The sequence below is a fragment of the Bos indicus x Bos taurus genome, chromosome 4 (genome assembly GCF_003369695.1).
Source record: "Bos indicus x Bos taurus breed Angus x Brahman F1 hybrid chromosome 4, Bos_hybrid_MaternalHap_v2.0, whole genome shotgun sequence".
In the NCBI taxonomy this organism is placed as follows: Eukaryota; Metazoa; Chordata; class Mammalia; order Artiodactyla; family Bovidae; genus Bos; species Bos indicus x Bos taurus.
In genome coordinates this window covers 16690125-16710684 of record NC_040079.1, presented here as the reverse complement: position 1 = coordinate 16710684, position 20560 = coordinate 16690125, and the positions used below count along the sequence as shown (strand labels likewise).

Genomic DNA, 20560 nt, shown 5'->3' with positions numbered 1-20560 from the left:
AAGGGCAGATAACAGATTTATTGCTGCCTGTCATGGATCAGGCGCTGGAATGAAGTGAAATGTTATTCACTCAGTCGTGTCCAACTCTGCGACCCCATGGACTATAATCCGCCAGGCTCCTCTGTCTGTGGGATTCTCCAGGCAAGAACACTGGAGTGGGCAGCCATTCCTTCCTCCAGGGGATCTTCTCGAATCACGGATCAAACCCAGGTCTCTGGCATTGCAGGCGGATCCTTTACCCACTGAGCCACCAGGGAAGCCTGGCGCTGCATGGTACATGTTAAATCCAGTCAAGTGCTTTGTCTTTTATCTTAAATTTAAACCTCCCAACAATCCGATGATAGGCATTACTGTCCCTACTTTACTGAAGAACTGAGGTTTAGTAACTTTCCCAGGTCACGCAGGGCCAGAAATGAGCCCAGTTTACCTGGCTTGAAAGTGCTTCCAATGAGAGGCGGTGGGTGTGGGGGGTGGTGTTGTCAGTGGAAAGTGAACGGGATTGTGATAAATGGCCTCCATTCCTCTCTTCTTTCTACTAAATTAGAATTAGTAAATTAGTAAGTAGAAAACTAAATGGCAGGACAGAGGACGCTGCAGTTGAGGCTGGACTGGGGGCCTGTCTCTTTGCCTTTCATCAGAGCTCTTCACTCACAGCAGCTTTACGGGACAGAAAAAGAATTGTCGGGAGGTTCTATGGCTGGTTTGAGGACTGTCAGAGGGTGAAGGGTGTGTCCTACCCTGATGCTTCGGCTGAAAGAAAGACAGCCCAGAGGGCCATGAGAAGTTGGGGCCAACTTGGGGGACTGCCATTTGGCTCTGCACTGGTGAAGGTGGGCACTGAGGGTGGTATTGGGATGGCATGCTGCTGCTGCTGCTAAGTCGCTTCAGTCGTGTCCGACTCTGTGCAACCCCAGAGATGGCAGCCCACCAGGCTCCTCTGTCCCTGGAATTCTCCAGGCAAGAACACTGGAGTGGGTTGCCATTTCCTTCTCCAGTGCATGAAAGTGAAAAGTGAAAGTGAAGTCACTCAGTCGTGTCCGACCCTTAGTGCCCCATGGACTGCAGCCCACCAGGCTCCTCCATCCATGGGATTTTCCAGGCAAGAGTGCTGGAGTGGGGTGCCATTGCCTTCTCCGTGGGATGGAATAGGTGGCAGGTATAAGGAAAAGTGGAAAGTGGCCATAAAAACAACAGAGCCACATGTTAGTGATGAAGTTGGTGAGCAAGATGGCATGGAAGGTTCTGGAAACAGATGCAGGGGTTGTGGTGTGCTTGTGGCTGTCAGCTGGATGTCTCTGGGCTCTGTGGAAAGTGTACTTTGATCTCAAAGATATGAGCATCAACTGAAGAGACACACTCAGCAAACAGAGCAGAGTTTACCAGTCCAAATAAACCCCTTTCTGTCAAGCTTTCCCCCAGGAGGTTGGATGTGACTCCAGCGTGCTCACGTGTGAAAACACCTCGAGAACACTTCCTGGAATTGCTAAGGAGCCCCTGGATCTCTTCTGCAGAGAATCAACCAAAAATCATCCCAAGCCAAGTCTGGTAAATCACACTGGTGATCAGATAACGGAACTGAATTTGGAGTTCAAAATGACAACAGATCCTAAAGTAACCAAGCTGGTTTTCTGGTGTGCTGGTATGCTGCTGCTGCTGCTAAGTCGCTGCAGTTGTGTCTGACTCTGTGCAGCACCATAAACGGCAGCTCACCAAGTTCCTCTGTCCCAGGGATTCTCCTGGAAAGAATACTGGAGTGGGTTGCCATTCCCTTCTCCAGTGCATGCATGCATGCTAAGTTGCTCTGTGCGACCCCATGGACAGCAGTCCAGCAGGTTCCTCTGTCCACGGAATTCTCTAGGCAAGAGTACTGGAGTGGGTTGCCATTTCCTTCTCCATTATACATTTATTTAAAAACAACCTCTCATTACACTGCAGTTTTAGGCCACATGGTGTGCTCAGGTGCTTAGTTGCTCAATAGTGTCTGACTCTTTGCGACCCCATGAACCGTAGCCCGCCAGGCTCCTCTGGCCATGGGATTCTCCAGGCAAGAATACTGGAATGGGTTGCCATGTCCTCCTCCAGGGGATCTTCCCAAACCAAGGATCGAACCCAGGTAGGCCACATGCTACTCTTTTTAATTTAAAAAGCCCTCTACAAAGCAGGGGAGTCTGGTACTGGCCAGCCTGGCCGCCCTCTGGGTCAGCGGTGGACGTGCCTCCCATCCCAGCCCTGCCTGCGCCTTGCTCACCTCCAGTCGGCCAGCTGCTGGGTGCCGGCCATGGTCTCAGGAATCACAGTTGCGTGCTGCACCGAAGTGTGCGTGGCCACGCCGGTCAGCTGTTGCCACGCTGGGGGAAGCAGGATCTGCTGGGTCCCACTTGGCCAGGCCTGCTGTAGGACAGAGGACACCTGCCATCACTATGTCTGACGATCATATATCAGTTGGCATGAGTCAAGCGCTTATTCTTTGCTCAAGGTTATGCTAGACCCCTTGACAGGTGTGACAGTGGAGACCTGCTCTCTGACCTCAAACACCACGGCAGATAAAATGAACACATGTGAACTCAAGAGAAGACAGTAGGTAGGTATATGGGCAAAGAACTATATGGAAGCGATTCATTCACACGAAGAATGATTTACTTATAAATCTGCTCTAATGAACCACGTTTAAAATTCCCCAAAGTTCACTTATTGATTTCTTTTGTGACACAACTGTGCACAAGAGATTGAGGGGGTTGAATTGGGTCATACAAGCGTAACTCCTTGCCCTCAAGAAGTTTTCTGTCTAGTATCCTTTATTTAATATCTTACCTTTTGTTTAGCAGTTAGAATGTAGAGGTGCAACTTGTGTTATCTTCTGAATCTAAGTTAACGTAATTCTGAGATCACCAAGTATCTGACACCTGCCTATATCCAAGGGCAAACAGGCATGAAGTAAAATTCTTAGCTGGGATCTTGAGCTTAACTGAGAATACCTTGACTCCTCAAGGCGAAAATGAAACAGTGAGGAAGTCAGAGTTCGATTTTTTATAAGCACCAAGCTATAAATCAGGAACTTTCCTGATTCCTCCTTGAATAGACTTACAGGTGTGCATGTGTACACGTGTGTGTGTGTGTGTGTGTGTGTGTGTGTGTGTGTTGTGTTTTGAGCCCTCTGTATCTTCAGTCACTATTCTGCTTGCCTTTGGTTATTAAATGATTCACTCTGAACATAGTTGTGTCCAAAGTTGGACACTTGAAGGAATGCTGCTAAGGGAAAATACCTCTTGGGAAGGTCAAGGATTTAAAGACTTGGGATCTTAGCTCTTTCTCTCTTTCCATCAGGCTGGAGATGACGAACACTGGCTAATTAATATAATGTAGTGCTCCACAAACTGTGCATATGTTCAATATGTGTGTTTTGGCTCATATCAACAAACAAGCACTTCTAGAAATGGATTATAAATTTGAGTCAAAACTTCATAATCAGTGATGTGTACTAAAATGATACAGCTTCCTCTTAGATTTGAGTGCATAGTTCACCTGGTCTATCTTGTTACCACTGTTGCACATGAGATTCAGTGAGATCTCTTATACCTTTTAGATATTTCCTGTTTGTTTACTGATCTTTTAATATATAGTCAAAAAGCTCAGGGACCACAGATTATACAATAAGTGCTTAAGAAATGTTTGTTGATAAAATGAAAGAAGCAATTCTACCAAGGCAATTAGCTATACTTAACTGTATTTCAGGTTTACTGAATTCAAACACAGTAAGCAGAAAAATAATTTAATTGATTAAAATAATTATGAGCTCAAAAGCTTAAATGAACAATAGTCTCATTGGCAGTAAGAATTCTACTGTTTTGTCTGGAACTTATTTCAGATCCCATGAAAAGCCTGTGTTTTGACTAATGTCATTTTGAAATAATAAATCTTGATATCAAGCTAAGGACATTATTTCTTCCCTGTTTCCCTAAAATGAATCTTAGCATTTTACCTCAAAGAGATGGGGTAAAAAGATATTTCTGGACCTCTATCACTGATGGATATGTTCAACTCATTTGAGACAACACTTTGCATCAGGTATTTCTATAATTTATTGCTACTTTATAATCTGTAAGGTTAGAGCCAATATTTCTGGATGCACATTGTTTGCCAGGCATAGAACTAAGACCATAAGTGGATTCTCTGACTTTATCTTAACACCAATCCTGTGACATCGGGGCTATTCTCCCCTCCTATTTTTCAGGTGGATAAACTGAAACACAGAGAAGTTAACTAGCTTGCCTGGACACATAGTAAATTAAACATACGTTTACAGCTCTCCCTCTTTTAAGCCCAACTAAAATGACAGTGAAGGAATGAAAAAGTATATATAGATCCATAAGGACACAGAGAACAGTGAGGGACAGTAACAGTTAACAGAATTTTAGAAGCTGGAAAACAGATGAGAGTGATTACCAAGTTAGCAGACTGAAGGAACAGAAGGTAAAGTCTGAATATCAAACCCTGGGATTCTGTCACCCTCAGATTCCTGGTATGAAGGATTGTTACCCCCTCACCCGCCACCCCCAATCTTCAAGCAGGAACCTGGTGGATTCTCTCCAGGGAAACTGACTATTCCAAGAGAAAAAAACTACAGATACTTTCGATGAGAGGGGACCTGCCAATGAAAATGCTGAGCTCACTCCTTATTATCCGATAGAGAAATCCACCCCGCTGCCCCTGAAGCGTTCCAGTTTTTAGTCCTTCAGTCTTAGATATGAATGAACAGCCAAGGGTCACCAGACTTTAAAGGAAGTTTCTATCATGAAGGAGACTAAAACAAAAAATGAAACTCTGAGGAACAACAGTACAGGAATTGGAAGAAAATCTAAAAATATATGTAATTAGTGTCCTCAAAGAGGCTAAACGTGTATATATATCCATGAAACAAGATATAAAGGATATATATCTATATTCTGAGAACAAGAAAACTCTTGGAAATGAGAACAATGACAATAGAAATGAACAATTCCATACAGATGGGGAAATTTTGGAAAGTAGCATAGATAGAATATATACAGGGAAAAGGTGGATGGGGGTGAGGGTGGGAGATATGAAAGTCATTAGATCAGTTCAGAAGTACCAGCGCTCAACTAGCAGGAATTCCACAAAGAAGGAACAGAGAAAATGTAGGGGAAGAAGTTAACAAGGGCAAAAATAAAAGAAGAAAGTTCTCCAGATAAAAAGGGCAAAAATAAAAGAAGAAAGTTCTCCAGACAAAAAGGGCAAACAGGATGTACCGGACAGGGTATTCTAAAAGACTCATGAGAAAGCATGGAGCCGTGAATCTCACGGACATCGTGTCCACCATGGACAAGGAAGGTCTTAAAAAACTTTCCGAAAGAGAGGAAAAACAACAGCACTGAACTTCTCAATGTGCTCAAAGACACCAGTACATCAAGCACACAAGCCTTTGAGAGCTCTGGAAGACTTCGGGGCTGCATAATAACACATACAGAGGAAACTGACCCAATGAAAAGATGGGACAATACTAATTCCAGGAAAAACAACTTATACAGGAAAGGAAGCAGAATCGTAGTACGTTATGAGGCTCAGCTGAGAATAATATAATACAATATTGATGATAATGTAGATAATATAAAGTGGTCGAATAAAAACTTACAAGGGAGGAAAAGGGAGAAAGGAAAAGTGAGAGAGAGAGGAAGAGAGTGTGCATGCGCGTGGGCCTGTGTGTTCTGGGGATGGAGGGTTAGAGGGCTAAGCATTCTTCCATGGTTGATTGATACCTAAAGTGCAAAATTCAGTAAGAAACAGTTAAAGAATGCTATTTAGAAACATGGATTTAAATAACTAAATGAAACAGTTAAAAAAAAAACTGTTTTATTTTTGGATGACCAGTCCAAGTTTGATGCATGAAACAAGGCACTCAGAGCCGGTGCACTGGGACAGCCCAGGGGGCTGGGATGGGGAGAAGGGTGGGGGGCGGTTCGGGACGGGGTAGGGGGGGACACATGTACATCCATGGCTGGTTCATGTCAGTGTATGGCAAAAACCACCATAATATTGTAAAGTAATTAGCCTTCATTTAAAATTAATTAATTAAAAAATGATAGTTTGGGGGGAATGGAAATTGGGGACAGGATAGGCAGGAGACTACTATTTTCTTAGCTGTTTATGGTGGCATTTAACTGTAACAATTAGACACATGTATTACTTTGAAAAAGAATTAAAATTTAAATTCAAAATAACTTCTCCAAAGTCAAACAGCCAGTGAGTGCTGGGGCCGCTATCTGAACATGGGCAGTGGAATTCCAGAGCCCATGCTCTCAGCCAATATGCTACACTTTCTGTGGAGGTGACACATAAAAACGACGGCCCAATTCAGGATCAGGTGCCTAAGAGTCGTATGAAAAAGTCTTCCTTATTTATTAGCAATATCAGGCACCCAGCAAGACTGACACAGACAGCAAGACAGAATGGTGGGAAAGACTGGTTGCTGAAAATGACCAGAGAAGGTTTTGAGAAGCGCTGGAGTGGGATCTTCCGCCTCTGTTGTGGCAGGCAGCATCTTCAGTTGTGGTGTGTGAGCTTCGTTGTGGCATGTGGGGTCTAGTTCCCTGGCCGGGGATTCCCAGCCCCCTGCATTGGAAGCGTGGCACCTCAGCCACTGGACCAGCAGGCAAGTCCCTCACTCACAATTTCTGATGGTGGTCAAGATACCAGTTCTTGGCTGGGGGCTGGGCAGACAGAGGTGAAAGCTCCTTTTAGGCGATACCAAAAAAGCATTACTGGTAAGGCGATCCACGTGATCACCCTTGTGTTACTGAAATGAGAGGGTGTGATTATTTCCGGACACACATCTTTGGGGTGCACCAGAGAGACTGTTTTCCATTTTAGGGACATATGATGCTACTGGCGAGGGGGGGTTGGAAAATGGCAGAGCAAACAAAGCTAACATGAGGGTGGATTCAAAAGACTATTTCTAAACATGCACAAATTCCTTGAAAAGGTTTAAACATTTAGATAAAAAGAAATATACTGAAATTTGGGGATATATTTAAAGTAATAATATTTGGAGTACCTCTGCCTGATACCTAACCTAATCCCAAGAAAAATGAAGGGGTCAGTGTTAATGTTTAATTACTGCTTTAAAAAAATAGCTGCCATACTAGTTTTTTAGGGCTTCCCTGGTGGCTCAGAGGCTAAAGAATCTGCCTAGTTTTGCAAGTTGCTTATTTTTTTTCCTTTGAAGGGATCATTAAAAAATATCTAGGAGAAAGCTCCACCTTAATAGGCTAACATATTGGAATGGATTGGGTGACAAACAAGAAAAATCAAAAGCAATCAATAAATGAAAAAGACACAGTGACACTGGATAGAACAGGACAGTTCTTTTTTTTTTTTAATTTTTAAGTTAATATCTCTTAGACAACTCTGTATGTTAAGACACTTTGGTCCACCACATCCTTTTCCAATGGCTATATGGTGTTCCATTTTATGCCCTTACCAATTTAAACAAATTTTCTACTGATGAACATTCAAATTGCTTCCAGCAGTTCCCTGTTATAAGCACTGTAGCAATTAAAATCCTTGTACATGTAATTTTGGTTCACTTCCCCACTTAGAGCTGTAGGTTAAATCCACTTGGAGATTTATGGTGCTCTAAGGACTCCTTTTCAAGTAGGCAGTTGGTAAAGCCCTTCCCTGCTGTGATTAAAGGACTAAGACAAATTCAGAAATGCTGGGCCTGTCGGTTTCCACCGAACTGAACAACGAGTAATATCTACTTTAGCTAGTATGCGATGCTATGTATCATTTCTTTCAGAGATGGTTCTTGGCTTACAGGGTTAAGTATGCAAACACAAAAAAAGGATCTGTAAGTACCCTTTAAGAGTACATGTGAATTCTGCAGGTTTTGGCTCACAGAGGAGCAGCACTGGGAAACTGGCCTGAATTTTGGCTCCCAGTCAGATGAAGTGTGAACAGGCTGCCATGCCCCTGGAGTGAGTGGTAGTTCTCTTGATCTACCAGGGCTTTTTCTGAACTCCGTACTACCAAACTGTGCAAACAAAAGGGAGCTATGAGGAACAGAGAGAGAGGGGAAGGAGTGCAGGTGTGCTTTATATACGGAAGGTTCTCTGTTTAAACCTTCAGCAAGACAGAATTTTGTGTGCCACCAGAAACTAGTGGAAGTGGGCATCTGCAGTCTCAATCTGGACATAAGAACAAAGAGATTAAGAACGGCTAGTGTCAATCTCAAACAAGCTGTTCTTGAAAACAGAAGAAGAAGTAATAATATCCACCGTGTCTTATGAGCCTGGGTGTGGTCTCCATGACCAAAGCAGATGAAGATTCTATAAGAAAAAGAAATCCATGCCACTTCCTCACGTACGAACAAAGATGCAAAAATACTAACTGCAGTATTCACAAACAATCCAGAATTGAAAAGCACACAAACACATCAAGTACCACATGATCAAATAAAGTTCACATTGAAAATATTGATACAAAGATGATTTAATGTTACAAAATCTATTAACTTGCTACATTAACAGTTGAAGGAACAAAAACACAGGAGTATTTCAATAGGTGGAGAAAGAACATTTGATGCAGTTGAACATTAATTCATTAAAAAAAATTTAGCAAACTTGATAAAGTGTCCCTAACCGCTCTTTAAACAAAATCTCTAGTGGCAAACAGCAAGAAGAATTTGCTTTAAAGTTAAGTTCAAGTTAAGAATGCTCAATATCAACGCTCTTATTAAACACTGTTTTGGAGCTACTGTTGGCACGGTGTCATGAGAACAATAAATAAAAGTTATAAAGACTGGAAAGGAAGAAACAAAATTGTATCCCTTGTAAATGAAAAAATAGTCTACACAGAAAATCCAAGGGAATTCACAGAAACAATCAGAACTAATCAGAGTTTGGAAGGTGCTGGATAACAAACTCAATGGAGCAAAACCAGTTATATTCCTATTAACCAAAGACAAATAATAAGAAAATATAGTTAATAAAGTTATTAATAACAGAAGTGTAAAATATTTAGGAATGATTCTAACAAAAGAAAACTCTAGTGAAAGGAATAAAAGGTAACTTATATACAGTTATGACTTCCCTGGTGGTTCAGACAGTAAAGCATCTGCCTACAATGCGGGAGACCTGGGTTCAATCCCTGAGTTGGGAAGATCCTCTGGAGAAGGAAATGGCAACCGACTCCAGTATTCTTGCCTGGAAAATCCCATGGATGGAGGAGCGTAGTAGGGTACAGTCCATGGGGTTGCAAAGAGACACGACTGAGCAACTTCACTCACTATATACAGTTATATACCATGATCAAGGATGAAATGACAATATTACAAAGATGTCAGTTTTCCTTGAAGTGAACATAAATCCAATGCAGGTCCAATACACACAAATCAGGGTTCTGGGCTTTTGTCTTGTTTGTTTTGGAATGAAAACTCTTATGTAACGGTGAGGATAAAATTCACATAGAAAAGCAAAGGGACAAGAACAGACAGGGAAATTTTGAAGGACGTGATAGGATCAGGGCTTTTCCCACCAGATATCAAGACATACGTTAAAGTTATAAAATCAATAGCAAAGACAATAGGATATCAGAGAGCCCAGTGGTCTAGAACGGACTGAGTCCAAAATTGTTGTTGTTTAGTTGCTCAGTTGTATCTGACTCTTTTTTGACTCCATGGACTGTAGCCCACCAGGCCCCTCTGTCCATGGGATTTCCCAAACAACAACAGTGGAGTGGGTTGACATTTCCTTCTTCAGGGGATCTTCCCGACCCAGGGATCAAACCTGTGTCTCCTGCATTGCAAGTGGATTCCGTACCACTGAGTCACCAGGGAACCCCATGAGTCTAAAATAGACCTATGCAATTTGACTACATTAAAATTATCCCCCAAACTTCTGTTCAATAAAAGACACTATAAATAAAGTGTCTTTGGGAACCAACTTCATTTAAAAAACAAAGGTGCTTTAAACTAACAACATTTCAGTCAAACTATCCTTGACTCCCAACAACAGAAGCCATGATAAAGAAACAGTACAGCAAATGATGGGTTAAAATACACATGCTGGAGTCAGACTTCTTGGGTTTGTGTTCTGGTTCTGTCACCTAATTGCTGTGTGACTTTGAGCCAGTGCCTGTGCCTTGTTTGGCAAAAGGAGACAAACACCTTACCATATTGTGGGGATTAAATCAATAGCAACTATGAAGTGCTCAGCACAACGAAGATGTATTTGTTATTAATGTTCGAGTGACATTAAGGATCGATTACTTATTATCATTACACCACTTTGTTGCCTACAATTTTCACAACACGTCACAAATTTTCAACCAGTTTCACCTCTGTGATCTTATTTGAGGAATCTACCAGAGTACCTATGTGAACAGATAAGGAAGGTTCCAGCCCAAAGCCTCTGTGATCCTGGTTTTCAACTAGGAAACAAAGAGATAATCTCCAAAGTTCTTTTTCTGCTTTCAAAAAATAGTTTCAATTTATAATAAGGAAATGCTAACTGACTTGCCTTGGGTCACAGAGAGTTATTTGTAGAGTTAGGATTAAAACCTAGGTCTCTCATATTAATCTACATTACAAAGAGACAATAATAATAATAAATTTCTCCAGACTCCCCCTGTGTCTAAATTTCTTCTTGGAACTGTAAGCTAGATACTTAGGAAGGTAATTCACCTGGGGATCATTCGGAATATTACTGATATATTCTAATGACTTGAGGCATCTAACTCACTGCCAGGGAGGGAATTATCAGAGATATATCTCTTTTGTGAACAACATTAACATGTGTCGTGGTAATACCAGTGATAATAAAAAAAGAATTACCTGGGCAAGCAGACCTGGTTGGATCTGAAGAGGCTGAGCTCCTGGGGCTTGAGTGACGATGGGAACGGCGTTTTCCATTCGGACAGAGTAGCCAGCATGTTTAGAGGGAGAGGCCTGCAATCCTAGTGCAGACAAGGGGTGAGGGGGAGAAGGGCTGAGTAACTGGCAAGAGCTGGATGAGGAGACCTTCCTAGCCCACTCTGTCAGCCCTCAGCTTCCCTTTGCACTAGTCCCCACCAGACACTGCCTGGTCCTTTGGAAGTCTTCCCTGCCTCAGTTTTAACTTAAAAAAAAGTCTGTGGTTTTTTTTTCTTTGGCCATGCCACATGGCTTGTTGGGATCTTAGTTTGCTAACCAGGGATAGAACCCAGGCCTTCATCAGTGGAGGTGTGGAGTCCTACCCGTTGGACCACCATGGAATTCCCTCTAATTTAAAATTAAAAAAAAAAAAAAAAACCAAACCAAAAAACAACCTTTTTGAATGTTTTCAAAGATTCAGTCAAATTAAGGAGTCTTTAAAGCCCAAAGTGAAACAGTTATGCTGACAAATTACAGCAGGAAAACAGCTGCTTTTGTCATGAAGACACATCTGACTGGGTCAAAGCCAGGGAGAGAGGGTAAGGCTGCTGAACAGCACTTACTCAAACTCAACCACGCAGACTTACACCAGGGGGTTTTCAGAACCAAATTCTCGAGTTTTCAAGGTAAACTATAACAAGGTACCCGGTCAACTCTCGCTTAGAATTTTCAGAAGAGTGCCGGGGTGCCTGGCCAGAGGTGGGGGCACTGGCCAGGAAGTACTTTTCAGAGAGGTTTACACTCGTCACAAGAACGGGGACTGGTGCGCTGTCAGAGGCTGGCAGTGTGCTGTCGATAATCCACACAGAGGTTATCCCACGGGAGAGCTGACATCAGCATAACAACGGGAGCGCACACAATGTGCTGATTTACAGACGGTGGCTGAGCCAGGACAAAACCACTGGCAGGTGGTGCGAATAACAGGGAACGGACTTGACACAGAAGCCTAAGTCCATTGTTTCTAGGTTGGCTGCCGCAGGATGGGGGCCCTCAAGTTCAGGGATGCCAGGGCTCTCGCGGAAAGAAACAAAGAGGGCTTTAGCAGGACAGAAAAGCATGAGGCCAGCACCGCAGAGGCGGTCCTGGTGGAAGCAGGTGGGAGGCTGGGTCCACTCCGCCTTACCTTGGAAGCCGGGTGGACACACGATGAGCGCTTGCTGGAAGGGGTCGGGCCGGGCGCAGATCTGGGCGGCTCCCGTCTGCAGGGGCATGCTCCGCTGGGCCACCGCGGCCATGGATGCCGCTGAGGGCTGGCAGAGTGCAGATTGGTAGTTTAGTATGGAGACCTCGGGATTGGCTAGGGAAAGAGTGGCACTGGTGGAGGTGGGAGCCTAAAGGAATGGTGGGGATTAGACAAAAATAAACACAAATAAAACATGAGGGAGATGGCATGCTGGGAGACATGGATCCAAATCAAATAAATGAACTCAAAGAAGAGCAAACGAATGAATGAAAACCACGAGCCAAGAAAAAAAGCAAAAACGGGGGAGTGGAAATACAGTTGGAAAGTCTTAGGGGAAAGCAGGCACCTGCAGCCCAGGACACAGAATCACCTTCGATGCTTAGATTCGGGCCTGTTCTTAATATTTTCAGGGCCTGTTCCTAATACTTGCAGGGCCTGCAAGTGCACACGGCATGCCTGCCTGTCAAGTCTAAACAGCAGAGTTAAGGACTGGCTGGAAAGAATTATGATCTGCCCTTCCACGCAGACACAAACACTTTCATAACCACCTGGAAGGCTTTGGTTTGAGTCTGAATCTGGATTCCTTGGCTTGGGCCCTGGAATATGGAGCCGAGTGCCTGCCTGCCTTCTCTCCAGGCTCCAGCTCCGTCCCACAACCTGAGGGCCTTTGGGTGCAGGTATTTGGACTTGGTCTCTACTGGGGAGGATGAAACTAGAAGTGGCTCCTCCAGGCCCCGGGTCTCAGATTCCCGGAGCTTGACACGGAAGCACATGCACTCGGGGAGGGCCTGGGCAGCAAGCCCTTCTGCTCAGGTCTGAGGGTAGCACTTTTACAGATGCCCTTAGATGTTCACAGAGCACAGTTACTGCGAAGAAATAACACTACAGAAATAGAGATAGAGGGGGACATGCTGAGGCTGGGGTTACTTGTTGGAATTCAGTGCATTCTTGTGCTGGCATTCAGCAACTAAGCCTAAAGGGCAAGGAGAAGATGCCAGGGGGTTAAGAGAACTTGAGATGGGTTAAGTTAAATGGAGATGGGTTAGACAGACACTGAAGTTATGTCCTCTCTCCTTTCTTTTTCAGAAAGAGATAGCATTTGAGGTTGAACTTGCATGTGAAGCAAGGCCATGGAAGGAAAAGGAATTCTACATTGGGAATTCTCCAGTTTCAGCCCATCTTCGTGCTGATCCTTTAGTAAGATAGGTGGAGTAACCCATGGCTTCAATTTCAACCTTGTTTATGAGAGATTTTGCTACTAGAGGCTATAAGGACTAAAAAAGTAAAAAGGGAAAGAGCCACAAGGCTATCGGGAAACATATAAAATTAGGACCTTAGGAAAGGTATGCATATATGTCAAATTTGATGAAAAGGATAAAGTCTCATTTTACATGTCTTTTACACTTATATTTTATGCTGAATTTCAGTGCAAAGCATAGAATTTGTTTGAAAGTAATCACCACATTAGGTACTGCCCATGTTTAGATTTTAAGATATTATTTTAACAGTCAGCGTCTGTGCAGCATCACACAGTCAGCCTCCAGGCAGTGTGACTGGGAATGCATGTGTGGCACATGTAGGCCAGCATCTCTTATCACTGTTTTTTATTGAAGTGTAGTTGATTTACAATGTTGTGTTATGTATATATATCCTAACAAAAGGAAATTCTAGTGAAAGGAATAAATATACACGATTTTCCTGTTCCTTTCCATCACAGGTTACTAAAAGGCACTAAATACAGCTCCCTGTGCTGCACAGTAGGGCCCTGTTGCTCATTTTATACACAGTCATTTGCATGGGGCCAGCATTTTGTGTTGTTACCAACGGCATGACTTGTGTTTCCTTTCTGCTCTCTCTGCAGCCTCACCTCTCCTGGAGGCTCCCCTCAGACACACCTCCCACTAGCCACTTGCCCTCTACACACCAGAGTCCACACTCTTCCCTCATCTTCCTGCCTCCTGGCTTCCCTCTTTGGGGCACTGGCAGCAGTCTCCTCCAGGTTCCCACACGGGTGCTCAGTGGCTCCCCCTTCTGGCCAGCCACTGGTCTTGCTGCTCCTTCCTTCCAAATGTCCCCGGAAGGCTCTCCCTCTTTTTAATCACTACTTCCTTCGCTAAGGCCTTCTGTCCTGGTGCCTGGGACCTGTAGGGCCTTGACTAGTGATGTTCTGGTCTCCACTTCTTGTTTTCTAATTCTTCTTGGGCACAGAGGCTAGAACATTCTTTCCAAATGACTACTTTTTGTGTGATACCACCTCTGCTCAAAAGTCTCCGGTTGCTGCCTAATGGGCACTGTGTACGCATCTTAGGCTGGCCCTCCTTCCAGTCACAATTAGGCCCTACTTCCCATCTCAATGTATCTTCTACCCTCCCTGCTCAGGGCACCAGCCAGACGGCCTGCTCACCGTGCTGGGACTCTGGAGACGGAGAGCAGAATCACAGTGGTTATTCTGTCCAGGAGTTCACCTGACTGGAGGTGGCTGTCTTAGCCTGAGGGCTGAGCTAGGCGCTGGGTGGGAATGTTTATCACAGGGTACTCCAGGCATTAGAGAAATGAACTCTTTTGGCTGAGGAGAACGGTAAGGACACCAGCGGCCTGCAGGGGGCAGCAGATTCTAGGCGGCCTCTCCTAGAGGGTAGGCAGAAGGGGAGAGGAACAGGCTGGGAAGGAACGCTGGGCCTTAGCAACCAGACGTTCCGGGAATGGCCTGGGAAGCAGGGTCGGTGACTCTTCATGGGAGCACGGGACCTGTCAAAAGAGTGGATGGCCAGGCAGAGTATTCCCGCTGGAACATACATGCTCTGCTATCGAGGGGTGTGGTGTGTGTGTGCGTACACAGGTGTGTGGTCATCATTAAAGACTGATACTAAGACTGAAGAAGATCTAGGGACACTTTCTTTGGGGAAACTGGTAGGTAGGAATAAAAGTTAAAGTCTCTTAGATAGCAGAGGCTGCCTGAGCGAGGCCTTGGAGACTCTTCATGTAGGACATATTTCCTGGGTGTCATCCATATTTCCAGCAGTATATTAGGTGCTAGATTCTGCAAATTTTCTGTAAGAGGTTTGAAAGCTGTGGGTCCCCTTTTAGTTCTCACTGCTGGGATTCTGGTGACAAGACCTGGAAAAGGGCGGGTTTTGTCTGTGTTGAAAGGAGATCATGTGGACCCGGCAGTGTGGACAAGAGGAGTGGGGGCCTGAGCTGGATGACCGCTAGCATCCATCCCTTCCAGTTCTAGAATTCTCCATCGGGCAGATGTCAGACATGAGAGGATCCCAGCATCTCCTTTACCTTATTCTCACAGCAGGACAGGGAAGCAGTAGGAGGTACGATCTCAGAAATAACTCTCTTAGTGAGTCATTTCTGGGACCTTTCAAGGGGCTAGGAGTCAATACAAAGAATTCCTGAGGATCTCAAAGGACAATAACGAAGACAAACACCTTCTTGCAGAGTTGAACGTGACAGTAGAGGGATTTTGTCTGTTGTATATGATATTGGAGTTTTGTCTTCTGACTCAGCTTGGTGGGAAAACAGAATTCCTGACCTCTGCTCTGTCAGCCCCGTGTCTGCCTTCCGCTCTGCTCCCCACTCACCTGGTTGTGGACAGTGTTCAGCTGGTTGTTGAAGGTCATGGTCAGGTTGGTGGATGTGCTGGGGGCCACGTGCGTGATGAAAGGGGTTTTGCTCTGGTTCACCGTGTCATACATGTTCACCCGACGCTTGCAAATCTCCATGTTCTGGAAACATGATTTGACGCTGTTCATGCACAAGCAGAGACAAAGGTGTCAGGGAGAGAGTAACATGGAATTACAGGGGAGAAAATGGAGAGAGAAAAAGAGAGTTAATCTAATAAACGAAAGAACCGAGACACTTCACTTTGGATCTCAGGTTCCTGGATTTCTCAGGCAGTGTCTGCACTTGCAAAAGTTGGTGGTATTTACAGGACTTCCACCCTCCCCTGCCCCCTCCCCCCACACCTTCTCACTGCCTCCTCCTCATCCTGGGTGGGTAACAGTTCTCCACCAACACAACAGACCTCTTGGCTCTCACTGCATTTCCTCCTGCTGCTGATCTGCTTCCCAATTTCCACAGCTCATTCTTGGCTTTTAAAGTGGTTTCTGGCCCATAAATAAACATGTAAGTTCTCTGATTGGCACTGGTCATCAATGGATGACCTGCCGCCATCTTCCTTGCCCACGCCCTTTCCAGCTAACCCAGGACACCAGCGCCATCTAGGGGTCAGCCAAAGAATAGCCAACCCGGTGTCAGGACCTATTGGCACTCTTGCTCCTCCCTGGATCGTGCAGGGAATGAGCGAAGGGTTCTCATTGGAAAAGACTCTGATGCTGGGAGGGATTGGGGGCAGGAGGAGAAGGGGAGGACAGAGGGTGAGATGGCTGGATGGCATCACCGCCTCGATGGACGTGAGTCTGGGTGAACTCCGGGAGTTGGTGATGGACAGGGAGGCCTGGCGTGCTGCGATTCATGGGGTCGCAAAGAGTCGGACGCGACTGAGCGACTGAACTGAACTGAACTGAATAGGGGTGACAGCGTGGCGGCTGTTCGCAAGCACTCTTTCACTCAGTCCTACAACCACCACGAGGGGAAGACAGACAACTGTTGCCCCTATTTTGCGAATAAGGATAAAGCAGAGAAGGGATAGGTAATTTGCCAAGATCAAGAGCTGGTTAATGGTAGTCTTCACATAGACACGTGCATTCTCTTTAACTTCCTTCATTCTTCATTTCTTTTCTTATTGTTACCCAGTTACATAAAATTCTCTCCCTTTTTCTTCTTCCATTGCATTTTTGAATCAAAACAAAACTCTCAATTATGAAATTCAAGTATAAAAGTGTTGCGGACACCAGCATCAAGGACAAAGAAAGCCATTAGTGGCCTTGACTGGGTGTTTGAAACCCCACCACAGGATTTCCAGTTGTTTGTACATCGCTTCTCACTCACGTCCCCGGCTCCCAGGTGGTGTCCAGGTCAGGAATCTGCCTGCCAACGCCGGCCACGCGGGTTTGATCCCTGGGTCAGGAAGATACCCGGGAGGAGGAAATGGCAACCCACTGCACTATTCTTGCCTGGAACATTCCATGGACAGAGGAGCCTGGTGGACTATAGTCCACGGGGTCTGAAAGAGTCAGACACAACTGAGCACGTGTGCCACGCCAAGTCTCATTCACTTCTGGGTCATCTTCTAATTAAACTCACTTTTTCCTCAAATGCTAATATTTAGGATAGCAAGATCCCACTGAAATTTCCATTTAAAATACTTATTTTAATTATAAGTAGTGTAGTAACAATAAAATTCTACCATTTTAAGATGACAGCTGCATACTGTACTACGGGTAAGCTAGATTCTGGGCCAGGCAGGTGCTTGCAGGCTATCCCGAAACATCTGCTCCATGAAAGGTCCTCTGAACTGACTTACACGTTTTTTGTGACTTAATCATGACTGACACTGGCCACACAATGCACACGAAGTAAACAATGACTGACTGATGACCCTAGAGAGAAGGAGAACGGATTCTCTGCTGACCAAGAGCTAAAAACACTAATGCTAGCAATGCCAACACGTTTTGAGCATCGACTCAGTACCAAACCTACTGCTAAGTGCTTGGAGGCTGAAAGAAAAAAACAATGGATTTTGTGTTCTTCTGGACTGTATTTAACACATCAGTGGTTTTTCGACAATTCAACACAAAGCTTTCAGACTCAGGATTCTGTAACTGAAACGATCTGAGTTTTTAGTTTCAGAGGAAAGTACTTTCACACTGGGTTAATGTTGAGAATGGTTTTTAAGGAATTCGAGCACTAGAATCTTGGCATGGAGAAACGAGTGGAGTCTCTTTCATCTGATAATCTAGATGTTGGGGCAGCCCTGGCCCAGCCGCGGGTTTCTTCTGGCCCCAGACTTCTTCATGGTCTGCCCAGCAAATTCTAGGGTTGCTTGGAGATCAGGCCTACTTTGTGCTCAGAGACCCTTCTTTCCTTCCGAGGCCTATTTTCTGAAATCTAAGTTGTCAGTGCTTCCCCTGGTTCCACACCAGGTTCTGAGTTAGGAGCCAGCTGATGCCCATGGTTTCCGTGCTGGGTCTTCACCTACAGTGAAACACCCTGATTTGCTTCCATGCAGAACTAAAAGACAGACGGCACCCTGAGGTCATTCAGCCAAGCCTCAAACTTTATGCATGTGACTGTTCACTGACAGTGCTGGGGGCTTTCCAGGTGGCTCAGTGGTAAAGAATCCACCTGCTGGTGCGGGAGATGCAGTAGATGTGGGTTCGATCCCTGGGTCAGGAAGGTTCCGTGCAGAAGGAAGTGGCAGCCCACTCCAGTATTCTTGCCTGGGAAACTTCTTAGACAGAGGAGCCTGGTGGGTAGCAGTCTATTGAGTCACAAAACAGCTGGACACAGCTGGGCATGCACGAATGTTTCACTGACAGTGCACACGGCTATCAGGAACCCTCTAACGAGCACCCCTCCATCTCCTATCCACAGCTGTTTCTCAGCCATCCCACTTCACTCCTGATGACACGAAGACTGATCTTATGGGGGCCTATGCAGTAAATCACCAAGTCTGCCTTTCCTCTGTGGTTCAGACTGGCACCCCTTGACTTACCCATCCCATACCCAGAAACAGGACAAATCCCGTAATGAGAGCTTGCAAGGGATGGGTCCCAGTTCCTTCTCTGTTCTCCAGTCTGGTTGTTGCAAGCATGCTTCTAAAGTAGAGGCACTATCTGGTTGTTGCAATACAATCTGACTTGCTCAACAGCAGCTAGTAAGGAACAGACCGAAAAGAGAGGAAGCACCACTGGTGATGGGTGCCACACCCTCATTTCTCGTATGCTGCTGAGGGTCAAATCCAGCCTTGAGACTTGACCTGATCTGATTCTGGCTGTGGCGGGGCCCATGGTGACCCGTGACTGTCTCGGCTGCAGGCTCTTTCCATGTATCCCTCTCTCTCCTGATGCCACCTGAAACCTGCTGCTCTCTTGAGCACCCTGCTTCTCCCGGCAGACACCCAGGGAGAGGGCTGTTTATTCTTTCATGCCCCAAGTGCCTCAGAGGTTGAAGTGATCTCTCTCCTGACTCTGTTTATAGGCTGAACCGTGCCCCTCAGATTCACATGTTATAGTTCTAACCCCCCAGTACTTAAGAATGGGATTGAATTTGGAGATAGGATCTTTAAAGGTGAAATGAGGTCATTAGGGCGGGCCCTGATCCAATTCCTTAGAAGGAGGAGGAAATCAGGACACAGACAGCGTAAGAGGAAGACCACAGGAAGACTCGGGCAGAAGCCGAGGAGAGAGGCCACAGAAAAAGCCAACTCTGCCGGACACCTAGATCGTGGGCTTCTAGAATAAGAAAATGAGTGTCTGCTGTTCATGACACTCGACCACTTGGTGGTGCTTTGTGATGGCACCTCCTCAAACTAATCCTCCCTTCTCTTCTCTCCCCCTCAGTCACCGAGGCCGGGCCACTTGCTCAGTCCTGCCCATCTGGGAGACTTCGAAAAGTGAAAAAGTGGAAGTGTTAGTTGCTCAGTTGTGTTTGACTCTTTGTGACCCCATGGACTGTAGCCCGCCAGGCTTCTCTGTCCACAGAATTCTCCAGGCAAGAATACTGGGAGTGGGTTGCCATTCCCTTCTCCAGGGGATCTTCCTGACCCAGGGATCGAACCTGAGTTGCTTGCCTTGCGGGCAGATTCTTTACTGTCTGAGCCAACAGGGAAGCCCTTCGGAGTCACCCTGATTCCTGGTCAGACTCCCTGGCTCCTTAGTTCCTTCTCATCTCCAGGGACCTGTTGTCAATTCCAGCCACCCCATTCCTTGGACCGTCAAGCCTGAAACCGTGCCATTTCCACAACCACAAATTCAAGCATCCCACCTCCTGGGCACACTTTCCACCCATCTGGCTAGTTCAACTATGACTATACTAAGCATTCTCTGAGCTGATCAGACCACTCAGTCTCTTTGGACCCCTCCCAGCTTCACTTCCTTTTTCTTTTAGCTAAGCCTCGCATAGCCATGACTTTGGATTACAGTCTCTTCACTGCCAACATCATAAATCTGTGTCAATCTTTTTCTCTTAGCAGCGCAGCCAAACTCCAACCTGGAAGGACTCTGTTGATTGTATGCCTTCACCTGAGGAGTTCATTTACACCCCGGGCTTTTCAAATCCAACCCCCACACTCAGCGATTCTGCTCTGTTTCTCTGTTCAATTGTCTCTGCTACCTTCCGCTACCTAAGCTTTCCTACCCGCCTTTAACCACCAATACCCTGTTTTCAACAGGGAGAGACAGAAGCTGGTGGAAGAAGCCCTCAACTCTGCTCCACTGCACCAGGCACTTGCAACAGCCATGCGCTCTCCTCTGCCCGCCCTCTGTGATGTTGCCTATTCCTCCACCTGCCCTCCGAATCCTGGTCCTTCCCACTACCTCGAG

The 20560-nt window shown here is 45.5% G+C and overlaps 1 protein-coding gene across 2 annotated transcripts in view; it reads right to left on the bottom strand.

Annotated features, from left to right (window-relative positions):
• The window catches only part of HIPK2 (homeodomain interacting protein kinase 2), a 204404-nt gene that overhangs the window by 39943 nt on the left and 143901 nt on the right, over positions 1-20560 (bottom strand). Inside the window, exons 7-10 of one of the 2 annotated variants that reach the window (XM_027538855.1) lie at positions 15698-15860; positions 12048-12255; positions 10847-10968; positions 2249-2391 (exon numbers count right to left, since the gene is read on the bottom strand). In XM_027538855.1, the coding sequence (XP_027394656.1) occupies positions 2249-2391; positions 10847-10968; positions 12048-12255; positions 15698-15860 (636 nt within the window). The remainder of the gene's footprint in view (positions 1-2248; positions 2392-10846; positions 10969-12047; positions 12256-15697; positions 15861-20560) is intronic. The other variant, XM_027538856.1, reaches the window with a different exon arrangement.